This window comes from Brienomyrus brachyistius, chromosome 2, assembly GCF_023856365.1.
Source record: "Brienomyrus brachyistius isolate T26 chromosome 2, BBRACH_0.4, whole genome shotgun sequence".
NCBI classification, from domain to species: Eukaryota; Metazoa; Chordata; class Actinopteri; order Osteoglossiformes; family Mormyridae; genus Brienomyrus; species Brienomyrus brachyistius.
The window spans coordinates 23,311,179-23,338,315 of NC_064534.1; the positions used below are offsets into that span (position 1 = coordinate 23,311,179).

Consider the following 27,137-nt stretch of genomic DNA (forward strand, 5'->3'; position numbering starts at 1 on the left):
ATCTTTCGGCAAGCTCTAAAAATGTTCCCGCTTAATTGTTCACAGCCAACTCGTAAATAACCAAAACTGAAACAACAAAATCCGGAAATGTGAAATGTTCAAAGATGAAGGGGTTACTGCATCTCCATACAGCTGACATGACAGCTCTGGCACATGTTTCGCTGAACAAGACATCACGATGCCCTACATTTCTGTTTATGGTAGGCCCTATGTCACGGCTCCAGGAATTTTCACAGTCTCTGATGGAAAATCGGATCGGTTCCTTACTCCCCGTCTGCTCCCCCATGTGCAATCCAGCATTTTCTGCTGGTATCAGCCCGATACCAATAGGGGTATTGGATCGCTGCCATCCCTATAAAAATGTTAATTAATTACTTCCCACGTGGCAAAATCAGTTTTAAATACTGCATTTTTCCATCTCAAATAACCACTTGTCTAGTACGAGACTGCTGTGAGTCTGGAACCCATCACAGGCTGGATAAGGCACAGGGAAAGGGACATCCTAAACAGAATGCCAGCTTCTGACACAATCAAACACACTAGCACTCAACCAATATAATCATTTCTTGACAAAATGAGTAAATATTAAGGTTCTAAAATTGTATCAACTGTGGAAAACTGGCCAATAAAGCACTGATAAAGCACCCTCTGTCTAAATAGTTATGATGAAAAATTTCCATTTTTCACAGAATAAAAAAAATGTTATGCATCCTTCATTATTACTTAGAATGATGGTAATTTCTTACCTCTGAGGAATTAATCGTTTTATTTCTTTTGCTAAGTCGATTCTAAAAATAGACCACTTCTGACACAAAATGGTATTGGAAACCTAAAACATAACACACCTCTCGGAAAAAAAGCCTGTATCTAAAAATATTAGTCTGCATTTGTTGGTTGTTTTGCAATTACATACACATGCATTCATAATGCTTTAACATTCCGATTCTTAAGTGGCAAATTTTAATTTTTTTTGGTATTCTAAATAATTATTTCAGTCGCAATCATACATGCACAAGTAAATGCTTGCTTTCTATTTACACACCATAGAGCTAAACTGTCAATAATAACCAAAACTGTACAACGTTAAGCTATAACATATCAGATCATCAACCCAGACTTCTCCAAATGATCTCTCCAGCCTCAGTATATAACAATATTTAAAGGTATATTTCATTGGAAGGATGATCAAATCTGTGTCCCCTCCCCCAGTACTATTATATACATATTTTATAGTATTAGGTAAACTTTGAAATTAGTTCGTTTGTAAACCCCTCTTGCAATTATGACAACTTAGTTACTATTATTTAAGTGGACCCAGAACCAGGGTCCCTATTTACTTATTTATCTACTTATTTTTCCCCGGTTTATTTCTAGAGGAAATTATTGAAAAATATGCAATTGTAGTCAGGAAGAAGCAACATTTATGGATGTCTGTTCTCTTAAAAGATGAGTCAAAAATGTACCTGTTTAAGCAAGATTGAAAATGCAATGCTTGGAGAATTCTATCAAAACTCTATCCACGTATGTAATAATAGTATGAATATCATAACCTGCGGTGGCCTTTCTTCAACCATGCATCCTTTGCAACATGAGTGTGGGAACATTGAATTACGAGAGAAAAGAGATTCCCCAGCCACCCAAACAATGGACTCTTCTCTCTCCTGAGGTCAGGGAAGTGCTTGAGAACAAGGAGGAGCTCCTTCCCACACCCCACTCGGACCCTCAAGCAGGGCAACACCCAGGACTGATTTTGTTGCTAATCACCGCATATGAAATCTATTTATTACTTACACAACTCCCTCTGTTCATTGTTGTACTACTTTATTATCGGTTTATTATTTGCACATATTACTATTTGCACATACTACTGCATCTGTACTTCATGATATCTGCAACCCCCCCGCCCGCCCAACTCTTAGATTCCCATGTGTAATTTCTTATCTAATTGTGTCTGACCCTGCTACATCTGTATCCCATTGTTGCTTTTATGTCATGGAATACCAAACAACATTTCAATGCGAGTCATACTGTGTGTATGATTGGTATGTGACAAATAAGATTTGGATTTAAAAATCCAGCTTGAATACTGGAGAATGACCCGAATTGAAACTCAAGCCATCAATCTAGGAGCTTAATCTGGAACAAATCAGGGCAAGACAAAGACCTGCATCATTCAAGTAAATCTACAATTGCACTACAGAAAGATTCAGCAGAAAGGAGTTTTCTACTCTCACCTGTATCCACTTGAGACAATAATATATTGCCACATCAGATAGCACTGCAATCCACACTAGTTTGGCCAATGAGGAATGAGTGAAAATCCTTCAAAGATGCCAGAGAGAAATCAGTCATTATAGAAAAACAATTACTTAAGTAAGTGTCTCACTCAAAGAGACACAAAAATTACTGCCTGAATTTTTTTTAATAATAAAAATATATCATACACCTGTGTCTATTGTACGTCTTTAACCGATACAGCCATCTGTTTACCCTGGTCATGGTCATTTATTAGAGGTAGCATGGAGCTCAGGGTTGGGGTACACACAGGACAGTTTGCCTATGTCTGCTTCAAGAAACACATATTGTTGTCTAATTTAGAGACAGCAATTAACCTAAACGCATGCTTTTGTACTGCGGAAGGAAAAGGGAGCTCCCAGAGGACACAGCGAAAACTGGATGTGTGAGGCGACAGTGCCCACCCACAGAGCCATACTACTGCATCTGTACTTCATATTCGCTTTATTGTGCACGCTTCTGTACAGAAAGCTACATTTTGTCCACCTTCTCTTAGCTTGCGAAATAGCAGCTTCAGTAATGTCTGATATAATCTATAATTTTTTTATGAGGTTTTTGCTGGAAATGTAAAAAGCCTGGATAGTGTTCCGTGAAAAGGGCACGGTGCCTGGACAACAAAAACATCAAGACTTTCGCAAATTAATTACTTGTTAACAGCAAAAAATCCTATACAGACACTCCTCTACTTGCGAACCTTCAACTTACGAACTTACAGTCCTTTTCGTTCGTATGTCTGAAAGTCCAAATTGTGTTCATTGGGCTCCCATTTTCTGTCTGCAAGATCAATTTTTTTTCTGCACTCCAATTCAGCCTAGTACCACATCTGGCCGCTACTCCTGCCGCACAGCAGCGTAGCGTGCAGACTCCCAGCATCTTAGTTCTTTGTACTTCCGTGTACCCTTAAAATGATGTTGAATAACGACTTATGAAGATTTCAAATTACAAACAGCCGTTCAGAACGTATTTCATTAGTAAGTAAAAGAGCATCTGTATTTCCATCCAGGTTAAGTCTCTTTGAGAAGGATAAAACTTATAGCTATGTACAACAGGACAATAAGTTATGTATTCCGAGTAAGCAGTATTAAATCAGCTTTCCATATATTATACCCCTTGCTGTCATAAACTGTTATTAGTTGTTGATTCAAAAGAATTTTATAACAGCAATATAGAATCTGTGATACAATAAATCACTGTAATTACACAGAACATTCTGCAGAGATGCTGGATACTGCTTTATTATGACAACTTCAAATGAAGGACAATTGCAGGCAGTTGACAGAAACCTAGGCTACTTTTACCTATGTGGAAAAACCTGAGAAAAGAATCAAGAGTCCTGTGTTCCATCAGTTTAATATCCCAGCATCAGCGCCAGCCAACAGACACTGAATTTCGGCCAAGACAAACATATGGGATTCAGCTGAAGGGTCCCATTTTCTAAGTCGGCAATCCAGTCTAAACTTTTTAAGGAGACGGTATGAACGTGTGGCATTTAAAAAGTTATGACCATTTTCAGAAAGCATGAACTTAGCTTAAACACTGGTACCTTTCATCTTCTGTGTAGCTTAAAGGTGTGTTTACATTAGAAATGTGTTCTTCCTATTCAACATAAAAACTTCATGTACCACATGGTGGAAGCATGCATCACCACTTCGTAGCGGTGAAATACTCATCTTTTAATGTTTGTCTACCTCCAGTTCTATCCTGCTTACAGAAAAGTTGGAATATTTCCAATTTCTGAAATAGGGATTAATTAACCAAGAAACTATTACTAAATACAACAGATGTACCAGCAACCATTAACTGTAACATGGACATATACCCGTAAAGTAAATGTAATACAGAAAACACATAAATAAAATTGGTTTAGAGAATACAGTTCTCAAAAACAAAGAAAAAAAACTATTTAAAAATTACAGATATGACGGAAATGTTTATTTATATTATTATATAAATAATGTATATTATTATAAACATTATTCTAGGTACTACTGAACGTGGTGAAACAAATCTGTATAGGTAATGCAGATACTCCTGCGATATTTATTGTTTTTCTTGTTTATTTTTATGTTTTATTCTTGACATTGTGCCGCAACTACTAACTAAAACAAGATGACAAACATAAAACTCAAAGATTGTTGTAAAGTTTTTTCCTGCATATAACAGCGTTTAAAAATAAATATTCCACCAACCTATCATCATACACATACAATTTTGTACCCCCTTTCAACATGACTAAAATATCAAAGAAAAAAATTAAATAACAGTTAATCTTTCCTGAGTTCCTGAATACATCAATGAATTATTTATCCATCCATCCATCCAAACAGCCATGCATCATTCGATCCATCTTCTAACTATTCATCCCAGTCAAGGTCATAACGGGTCTGCAGCCTTTCTCATGCAGCATAGGGCACAAGTCTGGCATACAACTTGGACAGGATGCCAGTCCACTCCAGGGCAGAGTGGCAGGAGTAAACCCATAGAATATGGAGAGAAGATGCAAACTTCACACAAACAATCAGAGTGAAGGCAGGATTCAACTATCCTAGAAGTGTCACACCAGGTAACAACTGGTGTTCCCCAAGGATCTGTCCGTGGCCCTCTCTTCTTCTCCTTACCCCTCTAGGTCAGATCATCCAATCACATGGCTTTTCTTACCACTACTACAGCAATGACACCCAAATCTATCCCTCTCCTGACAACACAGTGGTCTCCATGCGAAATACTGCATGCCTGGCTGACATGGCAGCTCTGATGGAGACCATTACCTCCAGCCTAATCTGTTCTTGTCTGAGTTTTCTGTCTTTCCTGCCAGCCTTACAATCCATAATGACATTGCTATTCATTTTGGATCATCAACACTCTCTCCATCAATATCTGCCAAGAACTAAGGGTCTAATGATTGTTCAGTCAAACTTTATTTGAGAATAAGATGTGTGTAAAACAGAAGCAAATAAAGATGCTGTTGGAACTCACTTGGGAAAGGGGAGCAGGAGAAAAGGATGAATTACTCATTACTGCCCAATGAGTCTAAAATCACCTGCGACGTCATGCATGCAACGCAGTCTGGAAGCAGCAGGTGGGAAATGAAGTGCCGCGATTCATTGAAGACGCCATGAGAGACTTTGCTAAACACTTTACGCATCAGCGTTCCATGGAATATTGTGCAAATACATAACATCATCAAAGACTAGAGAGGCAGCCAGTAAGAGGAGAAACTATTTATACTGCGATGAAATTTACTGTTGCTGCCAGTGAAAAGTGCTGTTAGGGTTAGTGTAGCCTATGTCAGTGATTGTAACACTTTGTGTGCAAGTTTGCAGAGGGGAAGTACTTTGATACTGGGCTAGCATAATTGGCTGTAAATGATTAAGTGTGTTCTGTTTAATTTGCATGTGGAGATAATGTTTGCTGAAATGCAGTATAAACAATAATGATAATACTTGCCAAGCTAAAGGTGTCTTTTGCGTTGTGGATGGAAGGTACTATATTGTGTGTGTGTGTGTGTGTGTGTGTGTGTGTGTGTGTGTGTGTATATATATATATATATATATATAAATAAATAAACATTTTTATTTTGTTTCTTACTAAAATGTTAAATTTTTTATTATAGAGCAGGGGTCTCCAACTCCAGTCCTGGACAGCTACCAGCTTCTAATGAGCCACATCTGTTCTCAGGTACATACAAGGAACAGGTGTGGCTCATCAGATGCCAGGTACAATAAAAAACCAATTGGATAGTAGCTCTCCAGGAGTTGGAGACCCCTGTTATAGAGGATATATTTTCTATTAAAATGCAATAAATTATTGGTCATTTAATTATGATATTTTGCACATTTGCACTTGTACTTTCATTTGCATATTTGCACATTAATTGTTATCTATTGGTTTTGCTTATGTGTGTATGGATGTAATAGTTTCAAAGGGCGTAACTTTGGTTGGAACATTGGGGGGTTTGAGGTATCCACCCATTACAGGAGAAAAATTATTATTGGAGGGGATGTATTAACTGGTTTTGATTTACTGGGGGGGCTACAACCCCCCATCCCCCCTGTAATTTACGCCCATGAGCTTAGTGTTCTTTTCTTGTTAATTTAAAGGTTTTTCACCAAACCAACTCACCTAATACGGTATAACTGTTTAACCTGCTGAAGTACAAATAAAGGAAAGGAAGAGGAAAGGAAATAACGGTTTATTGCCTGGTCATTTGAGTGGAATCCAGTTAACCCCCCATGTACTGTAGATGTTGTTACTCCTTTTCAAGTTGGGGAACATTACACAACAAAGGGCACAACTTGACAATGATACAGTAGATGACCAGTTATCCTTTGCTAAGCAAATAATGGTGCTTTCCTGATTTTGCAGATTTACCCTGTATAACATCAGGAAGACTCTAGCTTTTCTGTCTGAGTTTGCAGCTTAGCTTCTAGTCCAGGCTCATGACTAGACTATTGCAAGTCCTATCTAGCACGTTTACCAGTTTGTGCTATCAGACCACTACAGATGATTCGAAAACACAGCAGCAAGTCTATAATTCATTCGGCCTAAACGTACTAATGTCACAGCCTGCTTTGTCTCTTTTCACTGGATGCTTATTGGCCCTCGTATCAAGTTTAAATCATTGATGCAGACTTGTAGGTCCATGAATGGACAGGTACCTACAGTATCTCCATCAAAAGGCTCCTCAAGACCAATATCCCATCTTGCTCCCTTCAGTTAGCTAACCAACACGTCCACCATGCGAGAAGTGTCACTCCAGATGATTCTCCTGTGTGGTTAATCAATGGTGGAATGAGCTGTCAAACCACCTGTGGTCATCGGACTCCCTTGTCCACCTTCAAGAAATTACTCAAGATTCATTTGTTACATGAATTCCTCTACTAGCTTGATGCCTCTTTACATTCCCTGAATGTTATGTTACACTTTTGACCTTGAATATTTTATTAGGTACTTGGTTTGTTAAAAATTGTTGTGTGGTTCCTGCTCCAATACTGCTCACACCTGTACCTGGGCATTCAATGGAAGCTCAGCCTAGTGGCACTTATGCCTAGTTCACTTCTTGACAGCATGTTTGTTTGCAGTGTGCTATTTGCCTCACTTGTACATTCGGTTTGGACAAAAATGTCTGTGAAATATGTAAATGTAAAAATGTTTTAGCAAAATATATTGATGGTCTCCCTTTGGCGAATTTTAGCATGAGGGACACCCCACAACCCTTGCCAAGATTTCAAAATATCATTTTGAAACACCCTCAAAATACCACATATCACATAAAGTGTGTCCCCCCCAATAAATCAAAACCGGTTAATACATCCCCCCCAATAATCATTTTTCTCCCGTAATGGGTGGAGACCTCAAACCCCCCAATGTTCCAGCCAAAGTTTCGCCCTTGAAGCTATTACATCCATACACACATAGACCAGATGGTATGACGGTAAAGCTGGGCGATAAAACAATAAGGATACTTATTGCAATATATATCAATGCGCCAAAAGTTTGGTAAACGCTCAATATAATTTAAGACCCAGTTTAATGACATCACTTTCTCTGTGATTGCTTGTCAGGGCCGGGAATGGAGCACAAGTGTAGACACAGCTGTAGTAACACAAATGGAAGAGTTACTGAACAAAGAAGAGAATGGTATAGCACAGGCAGGCAGACAACAGACAATATAGTCAAAACAGCAGGGCAACTCACCGGGAGAGCAAGTTATACAATTATACCATACAATTATACCATACAATTATACCATTCAATTATACCATTCAACCATTTATACCATTGTACCATTCAAAATACCATACAATTATAGTAATCCAGCGAAAACGGAAACGAAACTCCACAGTAGAATTCAGTCCACAAGAAATCCACACAGCAACAATCCACAGGGAATTCAGAAACGCTAGTAAGAATGTGACTGGTGGTATTTTCTCAGCACTGACTAAAATAACTTGATCTGCTGCCAATCAGTGTTTTGAGAATGGACGGCCTAGCACAACAAACACACAGCAAGTTGTATAGAAGTAGCAGAGCACCTCACATACTAATGTTCTGATAATACGTGTGAGTCATGGAGAAAGAAGCAGGTCCCACAGAGGAAACGTCGGTGTCGTTAAAGAAAGTGCAGCAGCTACAACATCTGATTACCATGAAGATATTGTGGATGAACCAGGTAAAAAGACGCTGGTGATGCGGCAATTTGAAGAAGCCTACAACACGCAACAGTGCCAAGTAAAACTGAAAATATTCATTTATTTCACCACTCGAAGCACTGCCATCCATTGCACATGCAGAATGCAAGTGCTTACAGTCACAGACACAAGTATTAGTGCTGCAACTTTCAGACGTGCCCCATATTAGTTCAAAATGGGACAAAGCATTCGTACTTTTGGTGTATTACTTGTATTATGCCCTAAAACTATATATATATATATATATATATATATATATATATATATATATATATATATATATATATATATACACGTATATCTCAACCCAGCTATAATGGTGTTCATGATGGAACAACTGCAATGCCAATATTAACTTCACACATCATGCAAGCCTACCTCTAATCTAATTAGACCCTGTTAATAGCCTCAATTTGTTGAGGGACCTAAAATTAACTGAAAAATACTAGTCCATCGTCCCATCCATAAGCCTCTATTCGCTATCCACTGGAGAAGATTGATACAAACACAGAAAGGTTGGGACAGGCTTTGGCGGAGTATTTCACTCAATTTAAGGGAGAGTTGGATGTAAGAAAGCATAACACACATACACAGGACTGCACAAATAATCAACATACGCATTATATCTTACAAATTGGGTAATGAATCAAAGCAATATATACCCTATTAGCCTTAATGGGAGGTGATGGTAAACCCAATACATTTTTGTTATGTGAGGTAATTATAGACCTTCCCGTGGGCTAGTTCATGGTCGATGTGCTGGCCAATGATCTAGGGATATCACATCTGGGCTAGAATGCAGTTTACAAGTCAAGGCTTATGCCTATTCCAACAGCAAGATGAATTTGAAACCAGTGACACCTACAGTCAATGCATCAAATTACTCAAAGGGGCAGTTCACCTCAAAACAAAAAATATATATATATGTTTTAGAGGAGTTTCATCTATCTAGGTTGTTCTCCGAGGAGTTGCCTAATTCTGGAGATATCATAACATTCTTTCTGTGGTAATTAAAGTGCCAAAAAATACATTTTAAAAACTCAACAACAATGTCCATTGCCAGAATTCATAGTCTGGTTACTCAAGATAATCGTCAGATTTTGTAGTGAGAAGTTTAATGTAGTAACACCAATTGTATCACCGTGCAGAAGATAATGCTGTATCTTCTGTGCAGTGATACAATTATATTTGATTACAGTATGTTTGAGAGAAGAAAGACATTTCTATGGCCAGTATCTCCCAACAGAACAACCTAGGGATAGCTGGTCCTAAAGCCCCACTAAACATACCTCTTTACGGTTTTTGAGGTGAAGTGGCCCTTTAAGCCGTCTCCTTTCAACACTTTACTCAGTTTTGGTTCAGATGGTTTGAATGCCTGGTTTCTTGGGTTCTTACAGTAGTTCTATTTGATATAGTGATTCGGATTGGTTCTGTCACTTCTGCTTTGACCTCTGAAATGATTGATCTATGGCTCATTGTCTAGTTTAGCATCCCGAATTTCTCAATTCTGTCGTAATCTATGATCTCATCTATGATTACTTCCATGCAGTCCATCTCATCTGTGTACCTCACAGTCATTGACTGTAATCTTCTGAGCACTGAAAATCCAGGGAACACCCTATCAAAGTCACCAAAATCAGGTGCTCCTCCACACCCTGGGAAAAATTAAATGTTATTCTTACCTGCTGATAAGAGATCAAGCCCCCCCCCCCCCCCCCCAAAAAAAAAAATGCTTAAGTGGAAAGGCCTTTTCCCATGGCAGCCTAGGGCCCCCCCAGAGATGTTAATCCACCTGTTGTGTACACACAGCTTGGATTGTTACAATTAGTTATTCCTGTTTTGAAAGTTGGTTTGACTTTTTGTTTGGTTTATTTGTTTGTTTGTTTGTTTGTTTGTTTTAGAATGATTTGGCATCCCATTGCTGTCCCTTGCCTTGTATACTTCGTTTCTTTCAGATAAGCTACCCACTCACTGTAATATGGAGAACAGATGGATGATGTCTCATAGTTTTACCAAATTTTTCCAAAAAACCTTAAAAATTTGACATTGTGTTTGTCATTTATTGATTAAACACAGCCCAAAAAGATGTGTATATCCTAATAATTCAAATCCAAATGTTCTTCCAACAAACATAGACTGCTGATTACAAAATTTCCATCACTGAAAGTAAATATTACTGATCATCATTTTAAGTTCAGGCTCTCGCCATATTGTGCTGAAAAATTGGCTTTAATCATTCAAAACTTCCACTGTTGTATAGCCTCACAGCTGTCACATGTGTATGACAGTCATTGTATGGTGTCATTCTCCTGTTTTATATTTCTGGAGTTTCTCTAGTGTCAGTTAGTGTCTATGCCTGGCTTTTGACTGAAAGTAGATTAGCAATTAGGCTTTCGTAGTTCATAGAACTCCAAACTGGATCTTCACCCGGGAGTTTCCTGTCTCTGTGACAATGTCAGTCATCCTGAGGAAATTAATTCTTTAATATAAATGAACATTGCTACTGAGACATCATTAAATATTCAGATATTGACTGATGTCCTTTTACATGAATAATTATAAGGATATTTACTCTTACAGCTATAGTAAGTCACTATTGTCAAGGTAAATATTTTTATGAAGTCCTTTGGATCTTAAAAGGTTAAACAAATTAGAATAAATAGTAGACATATTCCTAATATGATCCACAATGATTTCTCTTTTGCTATCTGTGTTAAACAAATGCTTAAACTAAAGTATGAGTTTTAAATAAAATAAGAATATGAACATAATCAATTTCAGTTTCATTATTGAAGACTGAACAAATCCACATTCATACTAAATGAGCTACTAGTGCATTGAAGACCTACCAGGCCATCACAGTTGTTAATGGCAACAGAAGCTCCTGGAACATCAGTGATGTCACCAACAAATGTACAGTCTGTTCTAAGAAGTTCTCTCTTCAGTATCCTCTCAATCCGGATCCCGGACTGACTCTGAATTTCAGTATTGGTGTCATTCTCAGAGTTGGCCACCTCATCACGCCACTCCACCTTCGCACCGGGTGCCACCAACCTCTCATTTGGGTGCAACCGAAGGTGAAGCTCTCTTCCAAATGCAGTTATGTTGAAAAAAAGGTTGTAATTTTTCGCCGGAAAGCCTTGGGATACATCTCTCTTGATCCGTTGTTTATGGTTTGCTGAGAGTAGATATGACAGGTAGCGTCCCTCTGAATCTGTGCTGATTGGTGTAATAAGGCCGTATTCTTTCAGTCTGTTCTTCAAATATTCTGGAGAAGACATGCACGCAGAGTCGGAAACACCACAGGTCACTCTAGGAATTTCATTGCAACATCTTGTTCAGAACAAAGTGGTATAAACAAGCACATGAATCAGAAATGCTCTAAAATCCTTATATCCAAAGGGAATGTGCTTTATTTTAACTTCACTGGAGAACCTTTGCAGTTGAAGTAATTTTAAGTAATTTTCCAACAAGTATTAGCTTAGGTTTATTTGTTGTCAAATAAGTGAACGTTTTAATGCAAACCAAAAATCATTTAATAAATAACAAAAAAGAATTTAATAACAAAAAGAAATGGACATTTTTCTTATTTGTCTCAGATAAACACAGAATGATAGTTGCACACTAGTTAACTTTTTTAGCAATTATTTTTGCTTTTAGACGTAATTTGATATATTAGACAAGGGTTTATCTGTAAATTGCCAAAATTGGACTGAATTACACATCCTTATCTTCAAGCCCATGCATCGTAAACCTAGATTTAGTAACTGCCTTAGATGGGATACGGTGCCGTTAAAACATACCATATAGAACAATAATAACAATACTCGCAACGTATGTTTACTTTGCTTTAATTGTATAAAATGACAGAACTAAAGACATACAGCCAGGAAAGTTCTAAGCTTATGCTTAAGATGCTGTATATAAATATAGGGATTTCATAGTCATGAAAACGCTTACCTTTCTTTTCCACATCACTAACCTAGAAAAACAAAACGAATACACACTTTAAATGAAGCCAAATTGGTAAACAAATTATATTACAGGCATTCCTTTTAAAAGTTGTACATAACTGAGCCAACACTGGTTTAGTGAGCAGACTATACTTGTAATGCCTCTGGAGTTGGAGAACTAGCAGAAACTCTTCTTTCGGTTTCAGGTGTGAAATATACATTGTCTCGATTTGATCAAACACCACTTAATATGTTTATGGATTCTTATTCAAGTAAGAGAGTTAAAATGACCAGAATTACTTAATTTGACCATTCCGCAGTATTTCGTGGACTTCCATACTTTCAACAAAAAAATTACTGAAGCATTACCGGAGAAGATTCAATACACTAAATTTCGTCGAAACAAATCGTATTCGTTACAGACCCTATATGCAGAAACATATGCATTATTTCATTAAAAAATATGTGTATAAAAACAAAAATTATAATTAAAAACCGCTAAGTAAAAACGGATCTTTAAGGAAACAAATAATTAGTCCGGAATAAATCGTAGACTGGGAGGAACAAATTACCTGAACCACGCCATACTAGTCTAAAATCAAAAGCATTTTGCAATTTAAGTAAGTAATACGCTAACTGGTTTGATATACAGACTATACACATGATATGTACAGAACGGAGGAAGAGTTTACTTACTTTGTTAGCTGAAGTCAGAGTGACTGTAAATCCTACAACTACAAATAAGCACTGTGACAGGAGATTCATCACGAGTCAAGTTTTTCTAGTTGTGGAACAAAGAAAAATATATTCTGATGAATATGTAATGAATATATTTCTCCCACCTCAAAAAAAAAGCCAAACCTTTAAGCACTCTGTCCTTCTTCACTGAAAATTCAACGACATATTTCAAGGTACGTTTTTAATAAAAGTAAAGTAAATTTGACCGTGGCTGCATCCCTTGCGTAATAACTGAGAATAAATATTTCATTCCAAAAGCGGACAGTACTTTTCTTTAGCAAGCTGTTAACGTGAAATCTTCGCAGAGCAGCTTCTAAACTTCGGCAATCTGGCTGCCCGTCCAACTAATACAACTGTAGACTGCTATTCTCTGACGTCATCCTTTAATTTCTTTCTCTCTCCACCTACCTATTAAGCAGTACGCCTATGACTAGTATGTTACAGAAGCGCAATTTGCTAGACTAAGATTGTGTAGTGGCTTCTCTTTACACACCATATTTACCAAGAACCCATACAATTGTCAGCTTAACATACAGAACCAGCCCTCCATTATTTAAGAGCCTTAAAGTTTCTAGACACATAAGCATTAAAACAACAATTTGCATTTTTCTCATCCGCAGCAGTGGTAAGGAACATTTCAGGTTTAGCTGGCCAAGCAATTATTCATACAGATGTTTATAAACCTATGAAGCATCATTAGGTGTGTTTTTCACCAGTATGGAACAACTGGTTAGAAATTGTCGGTGTTTTGGCTTAAAAAAAAAACACAATCCAACAATCCATGATTCTAGCGTTGCATGTATGTAACTTTGTTAACCTGGAGACCACAAGAAGAAATGCTACCATTGCCATAACATGTCATGATACTATACATCAGTCAAGCCAATAAAACAGGACTTGGTAAAGTCAAACCAAAGGCAGTAAAAGCTTTCCTTTTATCTAAACACTAAAACCAAGAAGTAAATGCTTTCTATATAACACAACTATGGAGTCTATGCAAACCACTGAGTGATTTTCCGGCACTGTATATACTGTATGTATTGCAACTCAACCACCTGGAATCCAGCAGGGGGCAATCAGCACAGCGCATGCTGTGGGTAACCATGGTTTCCCCAGAGTCAGCCACAAAGAGTGCCAACAGGGCACAGCTGGCAGCTGGTAATTGCCCCAACCAAGTGGGGAGGCATCCTTCACATGCAAGGTCTAAAGCACTTACCAGGGAGAAGGTAGTCAGAGAAGGAAACAGCAAGCCAGCTGAGTGAGCAGACTCTGCAAGTAAATACTGGGTTAGGGCCACCCTGAAGGGACTGCTGCCTCCAAACTGACTCCCTTTTGTATATTTTTCCATGGTTCCCCTTAATAAAACTTGGCCTTCAAGGAGTATTTTCCTGCACCTCCATCTCCTAAACCTCTTTATCCAACACCATATGTATGTATGTAAGGTAATAACTTAAATGAAAAAAATCACTTAAAATGACAATGATATGGCAAATCAGAAATGCAACTTCCTGCCTTTAGGAAAATAATATGCCTGTCAAAAGGGTCACATAAAAAAAATAATTCTTCATCTGTTTTGATAGATCAAAACATTCAATTAGAAAATACACAATTTATTTTAAAAACAAAAATGAAAAACAGGCAGCATGGTAGCTTAGAGTGTAGTCTCACATCTCCAGGGTTCCACCCCTGCTCTTTATCCCCATGTTGTGCAGGTTTCCTCTGAGTAAACCCACATTTTTCCTTGGTCATTAAAGAAGACCTATTATTCTTTTCCAGTTTTTCCCTTTCCTGTAGTTTGTTTTAAATCGTTATGTGCGTTTAAACTGATTGCAAAGTATTAACGACCAAAGTAGGCCTATATGCCAAAGGGAGAACCTCTCACCACAGAAACCACTTCTCTGTCATCTGCCTGAAATGCCTCATTGGAATTTCAGCCTTTCTTCTGTGACATGGTGAGGTCACCTTGTAACACAGTCCTTGTTGGATTTCCAGCCTGCAAGGGTCTGTCTGCAGACTGCAAGACAGGGGAGGAACATGGAGGGGAAGCTGACCAATCAGAGCACACTAGGCTCAATGGGGGTGGGGCTTAAAGCTCTAACATCCATCCATTTTCCAAACCGCTTATCCTACTGGGTCGCAGGGGGTCCGGAACCTATCCTGGAAGCAATGGGCACGAGGCAAGGAACAACCCAGGATGAGGGGCCAGCCCATGGCAGGGTGCACTCACACACCATTCACTCACACATGCACACCTACGGGCAATTTAGCAACTCCAATTAGCGTCAGCATGTTTTTGGATTGTGGGGGGAAACCGGAGTACCTGGAGGAAACTCCATGATGACATGGGGAGAACATGCAAACTCCACACACATGTGACCCAGGCGGAGACTCGAATCCGGGTCCCAGAGGTGTGAGGCAACAGTGCTAACCACTGCACCACCATGCCGCCCCCTGTTACTTATCTTTAGTCATATATACAGTTTAAAGCTTAAAAACTATGGCTTCAAGTAGGACCTGGAATTGTACACACACACACATACACACACACATTTCAGTACATGTAAAACTTACTTTCTTGCCAGGGTTTTGATCCTGCACTTGGGCTGTGACCTTGCATCCCAGAGGCAGGACATGGTCCAGGACCAGTTACACCCATAGAGTGAACTGGCATACCTAAAATGACAGGCATTTTGACAGGCAACAATGCTAACCACTGCACCACCATGCCGCCCTAAAGCTCTAACAAAGTGTTTCAATTCAAGTCAAATAAAAAAAACCTTATTTGTCCCCAAGGGGCAATTTGAGGCCCGTAGAGCAGTGTTGCACAGACACAGAACCAGACATTAAAGAAATAGAACAAATAAAATAAAAATGCAAAATCAGAATAAAAGTAATAATAATAATAATAAAGAAATAAAGTAATAAAATGGTTCTCAATATATACATAAGGTACAAAATTGCAGTTACAAGGAAGCAAATTAATAGACTAACATAAGATGCAAAAATGGAAAAATTTCAATCAGAAATAATGTGTTTTTGGAACATTGAAGCATGTAATTCTCTTCTAGTAGAAAAATTATGAAGAGTGAAAATGAACATTATGTCCCCTTTAAGTCAAGACCCAAAGAAGCTGTCAACTGAGGGGTCTACGTTGGTAAAAGTCGTAAAAGATCTATGTATGTAAGGAGCATGTACAGCAACTGAGCCGTCCAAGAAAAAGTGAAATTGGGTGATGAAGTTTGCCGGTGGGGGTGATGGTGTTGGGTGTTGCGGGGACAGGGGCTGCTCGCAGTGTAGGTTACCCAGGGCACCACATGGACTGGGCCAGCACTGCCTGCAGCGATGAAGCAAAAGCAGTTTCTGCTGTGACCCCCCAAGCTTTTAACAAAACTGATCATATACTTAACAACAAGAAGCTTTTAGACATTTAATCCCAGTAGATGAACAGGAGTAAATGGAAAAGAAAAGGAAAAATTCTGCTTGTTATGAAGCATTTATGCACACAGAAAAATCTAGAGTCATGAAACTTCTGAATGCCATGGATGCATTTCAAACAGCAGTGATCTAATGTACCTTGCCTTTCAGAGTTAAATTCCTCTAAACCACATTAGGTTTCAAACTGTGTATTGTGGGTGCTGTGGGGTATTGAAGGTAACATTTGCATGCCATTCTCCCCAGTAACTCACTGAATGCCCGCTGAACCTTTCCAATGAGCCATTTATCTTAGGCCTACCAAAATTATGTTAGCATCATCTTATGCATTCCCTGAACAATAGCAAAATGTCCTATAATCTGAATGTAATTTATTCCTAAATTCACTTTGGCATGGGAGAACAATCTGAAAGGTAACACGATAGAAACCAAACCAAACCCACCCCTTTTCCTATCATCCTCCTACTTTTTCATAGTCCAGCTGCTTATCTGGGTCCAGGTTGGAGGGACTGATCCTCATCCTGACAGCTTAACAATGGGCTGCACACTTAGTACACACTGGAGGTGATAGTTCAATTAAACAAACTGGACAACACCATCCACAAAAAACAAAGATGTAATCCTAAGGTCACTGAACCGGACATCCTCCAAGAAATTCTGTCCATAAAAATTTTGAGCAGAATTTGGCAGCCCCACAGCCACCGGGAACAAGCCTGACATACTGTCATCAGTGCAAACCAAGTTCTTGCTTTGGTTATACAGGACCTAATGACCTGTAGCAGCAGACCTGGCACCATGCTCGTGGAGTTCCCCTCACAGAACCCCCCAAGAGACACGATTCTATGCTTTTTTCAAGACCACAAAACTCATGTAGACTGGTTGACCCATGAACCAACCAGGTACCACTTCAGTCTGCCAATCCAGAGGCCCTATCCCTGATCTTCAAACAATATTGAAACTGTGTGTCAGCCAAGACAAACCAACAACATCAAGAGCTTCCATGAAGGAACTCAGGATAAATCTTATCCACCCCGGGAGCTTTACTATTGATGAGTTTTTAAGTACCTCAGTGATCTCAGTCTTTGATTCCTCTGACTCTACTTCATTCAAGGAAGGCGTGTCCGAAAAACTACCTCAGTGACTCCACTTCATCCAATAATGCCGTGTCAGTTGGATTCTGGGGGTTCAGTACTCCTTCCACTGCCTGACTATATCCTGAGGTCAACAGCAATCCATCCCTGCTGTAAACAGCATGTGCAGTACTTTGTTTCCCCCTCCTGAGTCATCTGACGATTTGCCAGAATCTTTTTGAGGCTGACCAATAATAATTTTCCATGACATCACCAAACTCTTCCCACACCCAAGCCTTTTCTTCCACAACTGCCAAAGCCACATTCTGCTTAGCCTGCCAGCACCTGTCAGCTGCTCGAGTCCCACAAGTTAACCAAGCTTGGAAGACCTCCTTCATCAGCCTGAGAGTTCCCTTTACCACTGGTGTCCACCACCTGGCTTGGGGGTTGCCAGTGCAACAGACACCAAGAACTTTACAGCCATAGCTCTGCACAGCCGCTCCAGCAATGGAAACACGGAACATGGCCCATTCGGGCTCAATATCTCCAGTGTAATTCAGAATGCAAGAGGTGTGAGTAGACAGTCTCCTGCGGAGGGGCCTCTGCCAGATGTTCCCAGCACACCATTACTGTACATTTGGATCTACTAGGTATGTGTGGCATTTCCCCCCACCATCTGATTTAACTCACCACCAGGTGCTGATCAGTTGACAGCTCAGCTCCTCTTTTCACCAGAATGTCGAAGACATACAATCGCAGATCCGATGTACAAAATTAATCATTGTGCTTCGGCCTAGGGTGTTCTGGTGCCAGGTGCAGGGGAACACCCTCATGCTTATGATTAACTGCCATCCAATAATAGAGCACTCATTGGGTTTAGATCAGGCTAGCCATTACACCCAATCACATCCTTCCAGGTTTCACTGTTGTTACCCTTGTGAGTGTTAACATCCCCCAATAGAACAATGGAGTCCCCTGAGGGGCCGCCTTCCAGCACCTTGCCCAAGGTCTCCAAGAAGGCTGGATACCCTGAACTGATGTTTAGTTCATAACCACAGACAAGAGTCAGAGTCTGTCCTCTGACTTAAAGTTGAAGGGAAGCAACTCTCTCATTCACTGGGTTGAACTCCAATGTATAAGTGCCAAACTGGGGGGCTATGAGTAGACCCATAACTGCATAATGCCTTTCACCTAGGGCAACTAAGTACAATTGAGTCAGGCGCCACCCCAGGAGTTTGGTACCAGAATCCGTCCTGTGCGCTGAGGCGAGCCCAACTTTATCTCACTACTCTCTGCACTCAGGCTTCTTTCTCATCAGAAAAATCACAAACCATATCTCTGGAGTCAGTATTGGTAGCTGGGGAGCGGTCCGTCAAGGCCTATGCCTTCAATTGCCGCCCAATCCACAACACACCGAATCCATATAGCTCCTCCTGCAGGTGGTGTGCCAGAGGAGAACAGTGCCATGTGTCTCATTCAGACTGTGCCTGGCCAGTCCCCATGGGCGACGGCCCAACCACTAGGTGCCTGCCAAAGAGGCCCCCATCCCAGGCTTGGCTACAGGGGCCCTGGTATTCCTGTTCTACATGACGTTTCTGGTCCCTTGGTTGTGTAAGTGTTTCTTGGATAGCCCTTAGTCTGCCTGTTCACTTACCATTTATTTGGCATGAGAGACAGGGGCAATTACCTCCGGCAACATAGCTTACTGGATCATTAGCAGACAGAAACGCCTCCAACACGATAACGGGCGATTCATGGAGGGGATCCGACATCATATTAAAGGCTCCGTACTTGAACTTGCATTATTTGCAGGATCTCATACCCAATGTTTAAAGAAACTGCAAATTTTGGGCTTAGTGTTAAGTACATTATAATAAAACGCAACTGTCAAACTCCCTTTTGGACCTGTTTGGTTTTGTTTCATGCTCAGATTACTAAGAACAGGCATTGGCACAGCACCCTTTTAATTTTCTATTTTTATCCTTCCTACAAAACCTGCAAAATATAACCAGATGTTTTATTTCTTAAATATTTACTTACATACACAACCATTTTGTCTCCTTTATAAAGCAGTGGCATTCTATAACTCGCTTAAGAAGGTTTGATTGATCACATATTAGTATTTTTTTCCTTCTTCATTACTTTGAGCTCTCATAAGAGGCTGCATGTTGTTCTTGTCCTTTATGACTAACCCTAATAGTTTCTCATAGAAGTATTTCACAAAAATGTCATGGACTAAAGATTCACCGTGTTGGTAAAATGTGATGATTGCAAGGTTGCTGACAAAGCCACTGCAAAGACAACAAAAGAATAGCAGAAATTGCATCGGCACCTGACTATATCCAGCTGACATCTGTAGCTCCGAGAGAACAATCAGTGTCCAGTTTATCCTATTGTTGTGAGGCTTCCGACTATCTAAACAGCTAAAAACTTCAAAGTACAACAGGGTAGAATGTATGTCTTCTGCAGAAGCAGTCAAAAGGTTTTGATCTGAAAAATGCTAAATTCCAAATGCTAAATCTTTGGCACAGGCATCTTTGAACTACCAGTCTGAAAGCAGCAGACTGTAGTGACACTGTGAAAAAAATAGTCTGACAGATTAAAATAACTAATGTTTTGTTTCATAATTCAGGCATTAATGTATTGGATTTTGGGACAACTTAAACATTCAACACATACTCGGACTTCTCTGGATTCCTTCTGCTTCTATTGTATAATCAACTACTGTTTATCCAGTAAAGGGTAACAGGGAGCCGGAAGCCTAGTCCAGAAAACACAGATGACAAAGCAGGGGTTTCGCCGGACAGGAAGCTACTACATGTAAAGCACATACTGAGGGCAATTTAGAGAATCCCAACGCAACATGTTTACCTTCCAAATAATCTGTTAGCATGAAGGTGGCATCTGATGGTTTTTTTGAAGACCTTGTAACCCCAAGATTTTACTTGGTCTTGTAATTTACCAACAGCGATTCTTAGGGATTTTTTTTTGCCTTTCTTGCGATCCTCCTCACTGTGCGTGGAGGAAAACTAAACTTGGGTCCTCTTCCAGGCAGGTTTGTAACAGTTCCGGTGGTTGTCCACTTTTTTTATTATTGCCATAATAGCAGAAATGTACATTTTCAGGTGAGTAGCTATTTTAATACATTCCTGACTTATGAAGGTCAACAAACTTCGCCCTCATTTGATTTGTATGTTCTGTTATCTTTCCCATGTTAATGAATGACTTAGGGAATTCATTTCATTGAAAAAAACAATACTTTTATTTTATTGAAATAGTGAATTTATTTCAGCGAAAGGTCGGACTTTTCCTCATTTTTTCAGTGCGAGATGAAGCTACTTCACTAAAAGGTACATTTTTTCAAACCCTTTTGACAAATCTTTACAAGGGGTGCCAATAATTGTGGAGGGTGCTCTACATTCCGTGCCACAAAAACATTATTTAGTCACGAAATCAAGTAATCCCTTGCTGCATTCTGTCCACAAAGCAAAAAAGACATTCACAGAAATCAAAACGAATGGTTCATTTTGTGCACAGAATTGATATCAGCACTTTACATTTTGTGGATAAAACAAAGTCATTTTTTGGTGGAAATGCCTTTCATTAATGACAGAAAGTCATTTTGTGGACGTCTTTCGCTGAGTCATGAAAGGTACCACAAAATGCATTAGGCAGTTGACCAGTGATTGTCCTGTCCTGGCTGTTCTCCTGAACACTGTGCTGACCAGGTCGAGTAACTGTAGCTCCATCAGCAGTTTGCGACACTAGTGATTCTAAGAGGATCTGCAGACAGGCTGTGACTCCTTGTGTTAATCCATTTATGTTTGCCCATTTTAACATGCAGGTCACCCAGTGTGTCTGATCTGAACTATCGGGGACAATGTTATTCAGGAGAAAATGGCATGGTAACATAGCCTACAATTGGAGAGAATCAGCGCCTAGATTTTTCATTGGCTTAAAAATGCAAAAATGTAATGAAAAATAGTAACACAAAATACAGAAGTATGAGGCCAGGAGTTATTTGTATTTTTCTTACATTTAAATGCAAATTAAACGTAATTACACGCGCCTACAATATCTAAGCTGGTACTCCACCTAAATTTGTAAATTATTTTGTTGTTTGACAAGTCTATAAATCACAAATGAAATCTATACTGGATTGATGATTCAATTACCCCACTAAGGGTTGTGTTGTATATTTCACTTGGGAGACCAAACTGTGAAAGCAACAGGAATACTGCAGATCAAACTTACTCAGGCTGAAACGAACACATTTACCTCAGAGGGATTTATAGGAAAATGTCTAAATAGTACTAGACCGCAAGTGAATTGTTCCTTTATTCATAGAAAAAGGGAAGACAATCTGTACTGTACAAGGCATGTGATACTGGCCCAGATGGTAGAATACATGGAACCATTTGGTTTTAATAACATGGGTGATTTTTTTTCCATGTCTTGTTTTTGTACTAATAATAGTTTTCATTTGTGTGAAAATACTGAAATATAGGCATGTTATTATTATTAAGCTGAATATTCTTGAACATAAATGTTATGTTAGGGGATTAGTGACTACAAAATGTTAGACATTCAGTAAACTGCAAACAACTGAAGACAATATAACAGACAATACTCAAAATCTGTCAGACAAAAAGCTGTGAAATTTATTTGCTATGGATAACAATAACCACAAAGACTGTGAAGAAGGAAAACTGTTACATTTAAGAAGTTGCAGATATTATGTAGCTGGAAATGGAACAGGATATCTTTAATGAACGCTGTTCCATCATGTCCCATAAAGAACACTTAAGAATCAAGAAAACAATAAGAGCTAATGTATTTAATACTTTAAAAAGCATAAATGTTATGTAGTATGAAGGCAAATACTGTCAATCATTCAAAAGATTCAATGAAATAGTTCATTTAAACAATACAAAAATACAGATAGCTGCTAGACCGATACACCATGAAACATCTAGATACTGTAGACACTCTTCTTCAGGACCAGGTTTTACAGATGAATTACTGAGACTATCAGCCATACAAATACAAGCAAAAAGCTTTTTCATCAATATCAGTTAAAGAAATTGCATAAAACAAAACTTTAATCTTGGACTAGGATTTGGAAAATCCAAAACTGTCAATTAGATTTTACACATATCTATCGTAACTAATGACTTAAACATTTAAAATTACTGCTTTGTTTGTATATCAAGGAATAATGTAGCCTTCCATATTTTAATCCACCTATAAAATTTTCCTTTTACATTGCGATTTTATGTCCTATTTACAAACAAAATTTATTTGCCTATGATTGACCATAGGCAACATGGAAAATATATATATTTTTATATTTTTTACTATGTATTAAGTTTCCAAACAGAAAACAAAGCAAAATTAAGTTTCTTTTGCCAAACAATGCATTTTCGACACTTCAAATAACTACACTACATCCTTATTATTTTGAATGGGATGTTCTTTAAGGCAAGCTGTGTATAACATTCATTTCTTTTGAGAATGTAAATCATTACACCTATAGAGGAAAAAAAGAGAAAATAAAGAGTAAAATGTCCTCAAAATCACAAACTAGAAAATTTTGCTAAAAATTGCTACTATATGTTATGCAAGTCTCCAATATGTAGATTTTGTGAGGGTCATGCCCTTTTTCCTTTTTCTTCATAACAGATATGAATTGTGAAAATGAGGACAGACATTTCATAAAGAAAATGAATATCTTAAAAAGCAGTGTTCTTTCTATCAGGTTATCCCTCCTTCAATCATCATCACTCCCAGTTGCCTCAGACTGATCCTGTTGAGATAAGAGTACCAATATTAGCAAGTTTTCTGCACAAGATTGTCACTAAAATGGTGCACGTGATGGTAAATCCAAGTGTAGCCGTCTGTATTGAACTGAATAGTCTTAACTTTTTTTCAGTTTTTACCAGTCTGTAAAAGCAAGAGGAAGGACATCTAGTCAAATGTGCGGACAGAGGAAAAAAAAAAAAAAAAAAAAAAAAAAACTTACCTTTTCCTCTGGCATTGAAGCGCATAAAAACAAGGTTGCAGAGTTTAGAGACAACTGACTGACATAGCAGTATATATACAGTACACTAACCCATTTGTCATATAGAATACCACAGGAGCGAAATTACATGAATGCATCTACACTGAAGCTATTTTTACTAAAGATCAATGCATTTAGAAATCAAGCAATTGTATAAGTAACTGATAAATTACAATAATCAATCAGAACAGATCAATGTTGTTACCATAAGCTCAGCTAAAGCCACTGTTTGTCACATCTCCCACACATACATTAACATCTTGGTCCTCCTCAGTGTCATCATCGCTGACGACAGGCTTGGCCTTAATTCGGCTCTGCCTCTTCTTTCCCTTTTCATAACCTCTGTCATCCTTCTTGCCAATCTTGATTTTCACTCTCATTGATTTTGCTGCAATATAAATTTATTTTAGGAGAGATTTTTATTTTCCATGTAAAACTTCACCCAGCATTTGATGAAACATATATATTATCCATAGAAAAATAGAGTGTATAGACCTACACTTAATGAAAATGCTACATAGTGAGAAGATACTGTTATCTTACACTCAGATTCAGAATCTTCATCTTCATCATCCTCATAGGGACTTTCCTCTTCACTGTCTTCCTCTTTAATGATCTTCTGTCTGGCACTTCTGAATACTGACTGCAGAACAATGGAGTCCTCATAGATCTGCAGGGACATACATCACGAAGCAATAATTTGAATTATTACCAGTAAAAACAAGCAGCTAAAATAAACAAAAACCCCTCATTGATACATTAATCTCTGACCATAACAAAGGAAGGAAGAGGATGGACGAATGGAAGTATACAGTTCAGTATGCAAACATCATGTTCTGACACTGAACTCTGGGTGTGGAAGTCCATCCCAGGAAACATGGGGCATAATACAGTGTATGCTAGGCCTGAGATGTCAAACCTCATTATTCAAATAAAAATATTTACATTAATCAATGGCAAAAATCCATGCTCCATTTTTTTTTTAAATTGTGTAGGCTACTATGTCACTTAATTTTGTTTTGCTTTGACTAAAGGCCTTCGAAGCACAACGTAGAATAAGGAATCTGTCACAAGCGGCAGACTTCCACATATTTATTCAGCTAGCTGGAATGGCTGAAGGGATGTAGTCAGCAAGAAACGAGTAGCGAGTGATTTACTATAAGAATGTGATGATACAATAGCTCCCGAAAACCTGACAAGAGCAGTCTGGAAACTGGATTCACTATAAATGGACAGATTCAACAATTTTAATGTTGGATGGAGCTTAAACCGAAGGCAACATCTGACTGCATGATTTTTGATTTATAAGCTATTTTATACACATACAGTATGCTAGCTGTAACAAAGTTATTTGCTCATTTCTGCAGGTTTACAGGGACCTTGGGATAAATGATAACCAGAGATTATTTTTCTGCAAAGTATTTACATAAAAGTTCACCCAAATTCAAATTTCACTTTAATGCTTTAAGGCTGCCTGCTGGGGCACCATAGCAGTGCAGTGGTTAGAACTGTCACCTCACACCTCTGGCATCTGTTACAGGGTTAAATGTGTGGAGTTTGCATGTTCTCCCTGTGTCGTTGTGGGGTTTCCTCTGGGTATTCCAGCTTTGCCCCACAGTCCAAAGACATGCTGAGGGTAATTGGAGTTGCCATATTGCCCGTATGTATGTGTGTGGTGTATGAGTGTGCGCTATGATGGGTTGGTGGCCATCCTTGGTTGTGAGATACTAATACCAACACTGCATGTTATGCACATGCAATTCTTATATCCATGTACGCGCATCCATGTAATAATGTGCTTGCACACTATTTTCTTACTTCCTCCCCCACCCCTTCTGGGGTGTGCTGCCCGGAGAACCATAACATCGAGGAATTTATGCTTCTGCTGCCTGCAAGACCACTACCTCCACTTCCGGCAACTACCCTCCAGCCTGCCTGCCCTTGGCTCACGGATGCCTCTCCTTCCTCCCCTGCATATTAGCTTAAACTATATAATTCTTGTTTTGTTTGATTTTTCTGCTGGCCCCTGGAGGATGGCCCCCCCCTTTGGGTCTGGTTCCTCCCAAGGTTTCTTCCTCTTAGGGAGTTTTTCCTTGCCACCGTTGCCTTTGGCTTACTCACTGGGGGGTCTTTACGTGGCAGAAATGTAAAGCGCATTGAGACAATGTAATGTTGTGATAATGCGCTATATAAATAAAATTGCATTGCATTGCATTGCAGCGGGATCACATACAACATTGGCTGGTAGTTGGCTATTAACTGTCTAACATGATCGGAACAGCTATGAACTCAGTGGAAAACTCTACTCCGTATGCCTGCACATTGTCCATTAATTCTATATAATGGAAGACCTTGGTTGCCATTATCCCTTACTGTACTTATGTGAGTATGTGAACTGGTTGAAATACGTGTGTGTTATAGTCAATGCGTGAGACTTGGGAGTTCTGATATGACCCGCAACATGTTTGCAATTCGTAAATAATCTGGCCAGCAGATCGATCTTTCATTTACTGCAGAATAAAAAAACAATGTAACGATATCCCACTAATAAGCACTGGCACGTTTCACTGTCGGCACCGGCTGGAGACGTAGGCAAAAGGTATTCAATCTCACTGAGGTACAAAAGTAATACCATCCACTCTGCATTTTTTTCTGTACTTTTGCACAACTTCCATGTTAGCACTGGTGCTTGTGGTCAAGCAATCACCAAGTAATCACTGTAAGCACCTCCACAGTAGTGCCTCTGAGGACCTGATGAGTTCTGATGATCTCACTTACACACACACACACACACACACACACACACACACACACACACACACACACACACACACACACACACCTGCATACACATAAACACTCCCTCTGGATGTTTCACATGATATATGACAGTGTGGTCAGCCACTATATGGGGGCATATCTGGGCATAAATGAGGGGTACATTTGCAATCATACTGATGTACCTACAGTAGTTATAAAATTTAGTCACACTGTCTCCAAAAACGGTCAGAAAATGCGACTAAATGGTTGAAGGCTAGAACCCTGTGGAGCCAAGCTTTTAATTTCTTAGGCATTTTTCATGATACGGGACAAAAACCACAATACACACACGTGAACCAGTTTGCAAGTTTTTACAATACGTTTTTCCTCTGGCCTCTATGAGATACTCGTGAAATGTTACATTAGACAGCCAATCGCCATTGACTTGTGATATTTACACAAGCATGCTTATTAGCTAAAAGCCGCTGAGATTTACTGTTTGGGTATTGGATTTTTACACTGAAGGAAAATTGATTTTTCAATCATCAATAGCATTGGAGCATTTCGGTTGGTACTACAAAAGTACCAATGTACGGTACCCAGCCGTAACTTTAGGTACTGGTACTCAATTGGAAGT

General features: G+C 39.0%; 2 protein-coding genes across 6 annotated transcripts in view; both read right to left on the reverse strand.

The window, feature by feature from the left end:
- The window catches only part of adamts3 (ADAM metallopeptidase with thrombospondin type 1 motif, 3), a 54,056-nt gene extending 40,510 nt beyond the window's left edge, over window positions 1–13,546 (reverse strand). For all 4 annotated transcript variants that reach the window (XM_048998795.1, XM_048998808.1, XM_048998803.1 and 1 more), the window contains exons 1-3: window positions 13,136–13,546; window positions 12,447–12,468; window positions 11,336–11,754 (exon numbers count right to left, since the gene is read on the reverse strand). In XM_048998795.1, the coding sequence (XP_048854752.1) occupies window positions 11,336–11,754; window positions 12,447–12,468; window positions 13,136–13,204 (510 nt within the window). In that variant the 5' untranslated portion in view covers window positions 13,205–13,546. The remainder of the gene's footprint in view (window positions 1–11,335; window positions 11,755–12,446; window positions 12,469–13,135) is intronic.
- Window positions 13,547–22,317: 8,771 nt separating this feature from the next.
- smarca2 (SWI/SNF related, matrix associated, actin dependent regulator of chromatin, subfamily a, member 2) overlaps window positions 22,318–27,137 on the reverse strand; it is a 31,014-nt gene continuing 26,194 nt past the window's right edge. Inside the window, exons 32-34 of one of the 2 annotated variants that reach the window (XR_007386466.1) lie at window positions 24,284–24,410; window positions 23,702–24,128; window positions 22,318–23,485 (exon numbers count right to left, since the gene is read on the reverse strand). Coding sequence is in view for 1 of the 2 variants with exons in the window: in XM_048998754.1 (XP_048854711.1) it covers window positions 23,450–23,485; window positions 23,992–24,128; window positions 24,284–24,410 (300 nt within the window). In the remaining variant the exon portion in view is untranslated. The remainder of the gene's footprint in view (window positions 23,486–23,701; window positions 24,129–24,283; window positions 24,411–27,137) is intronic. The other variant, XM_048998754.1, reaches the window with a different exon arrangement.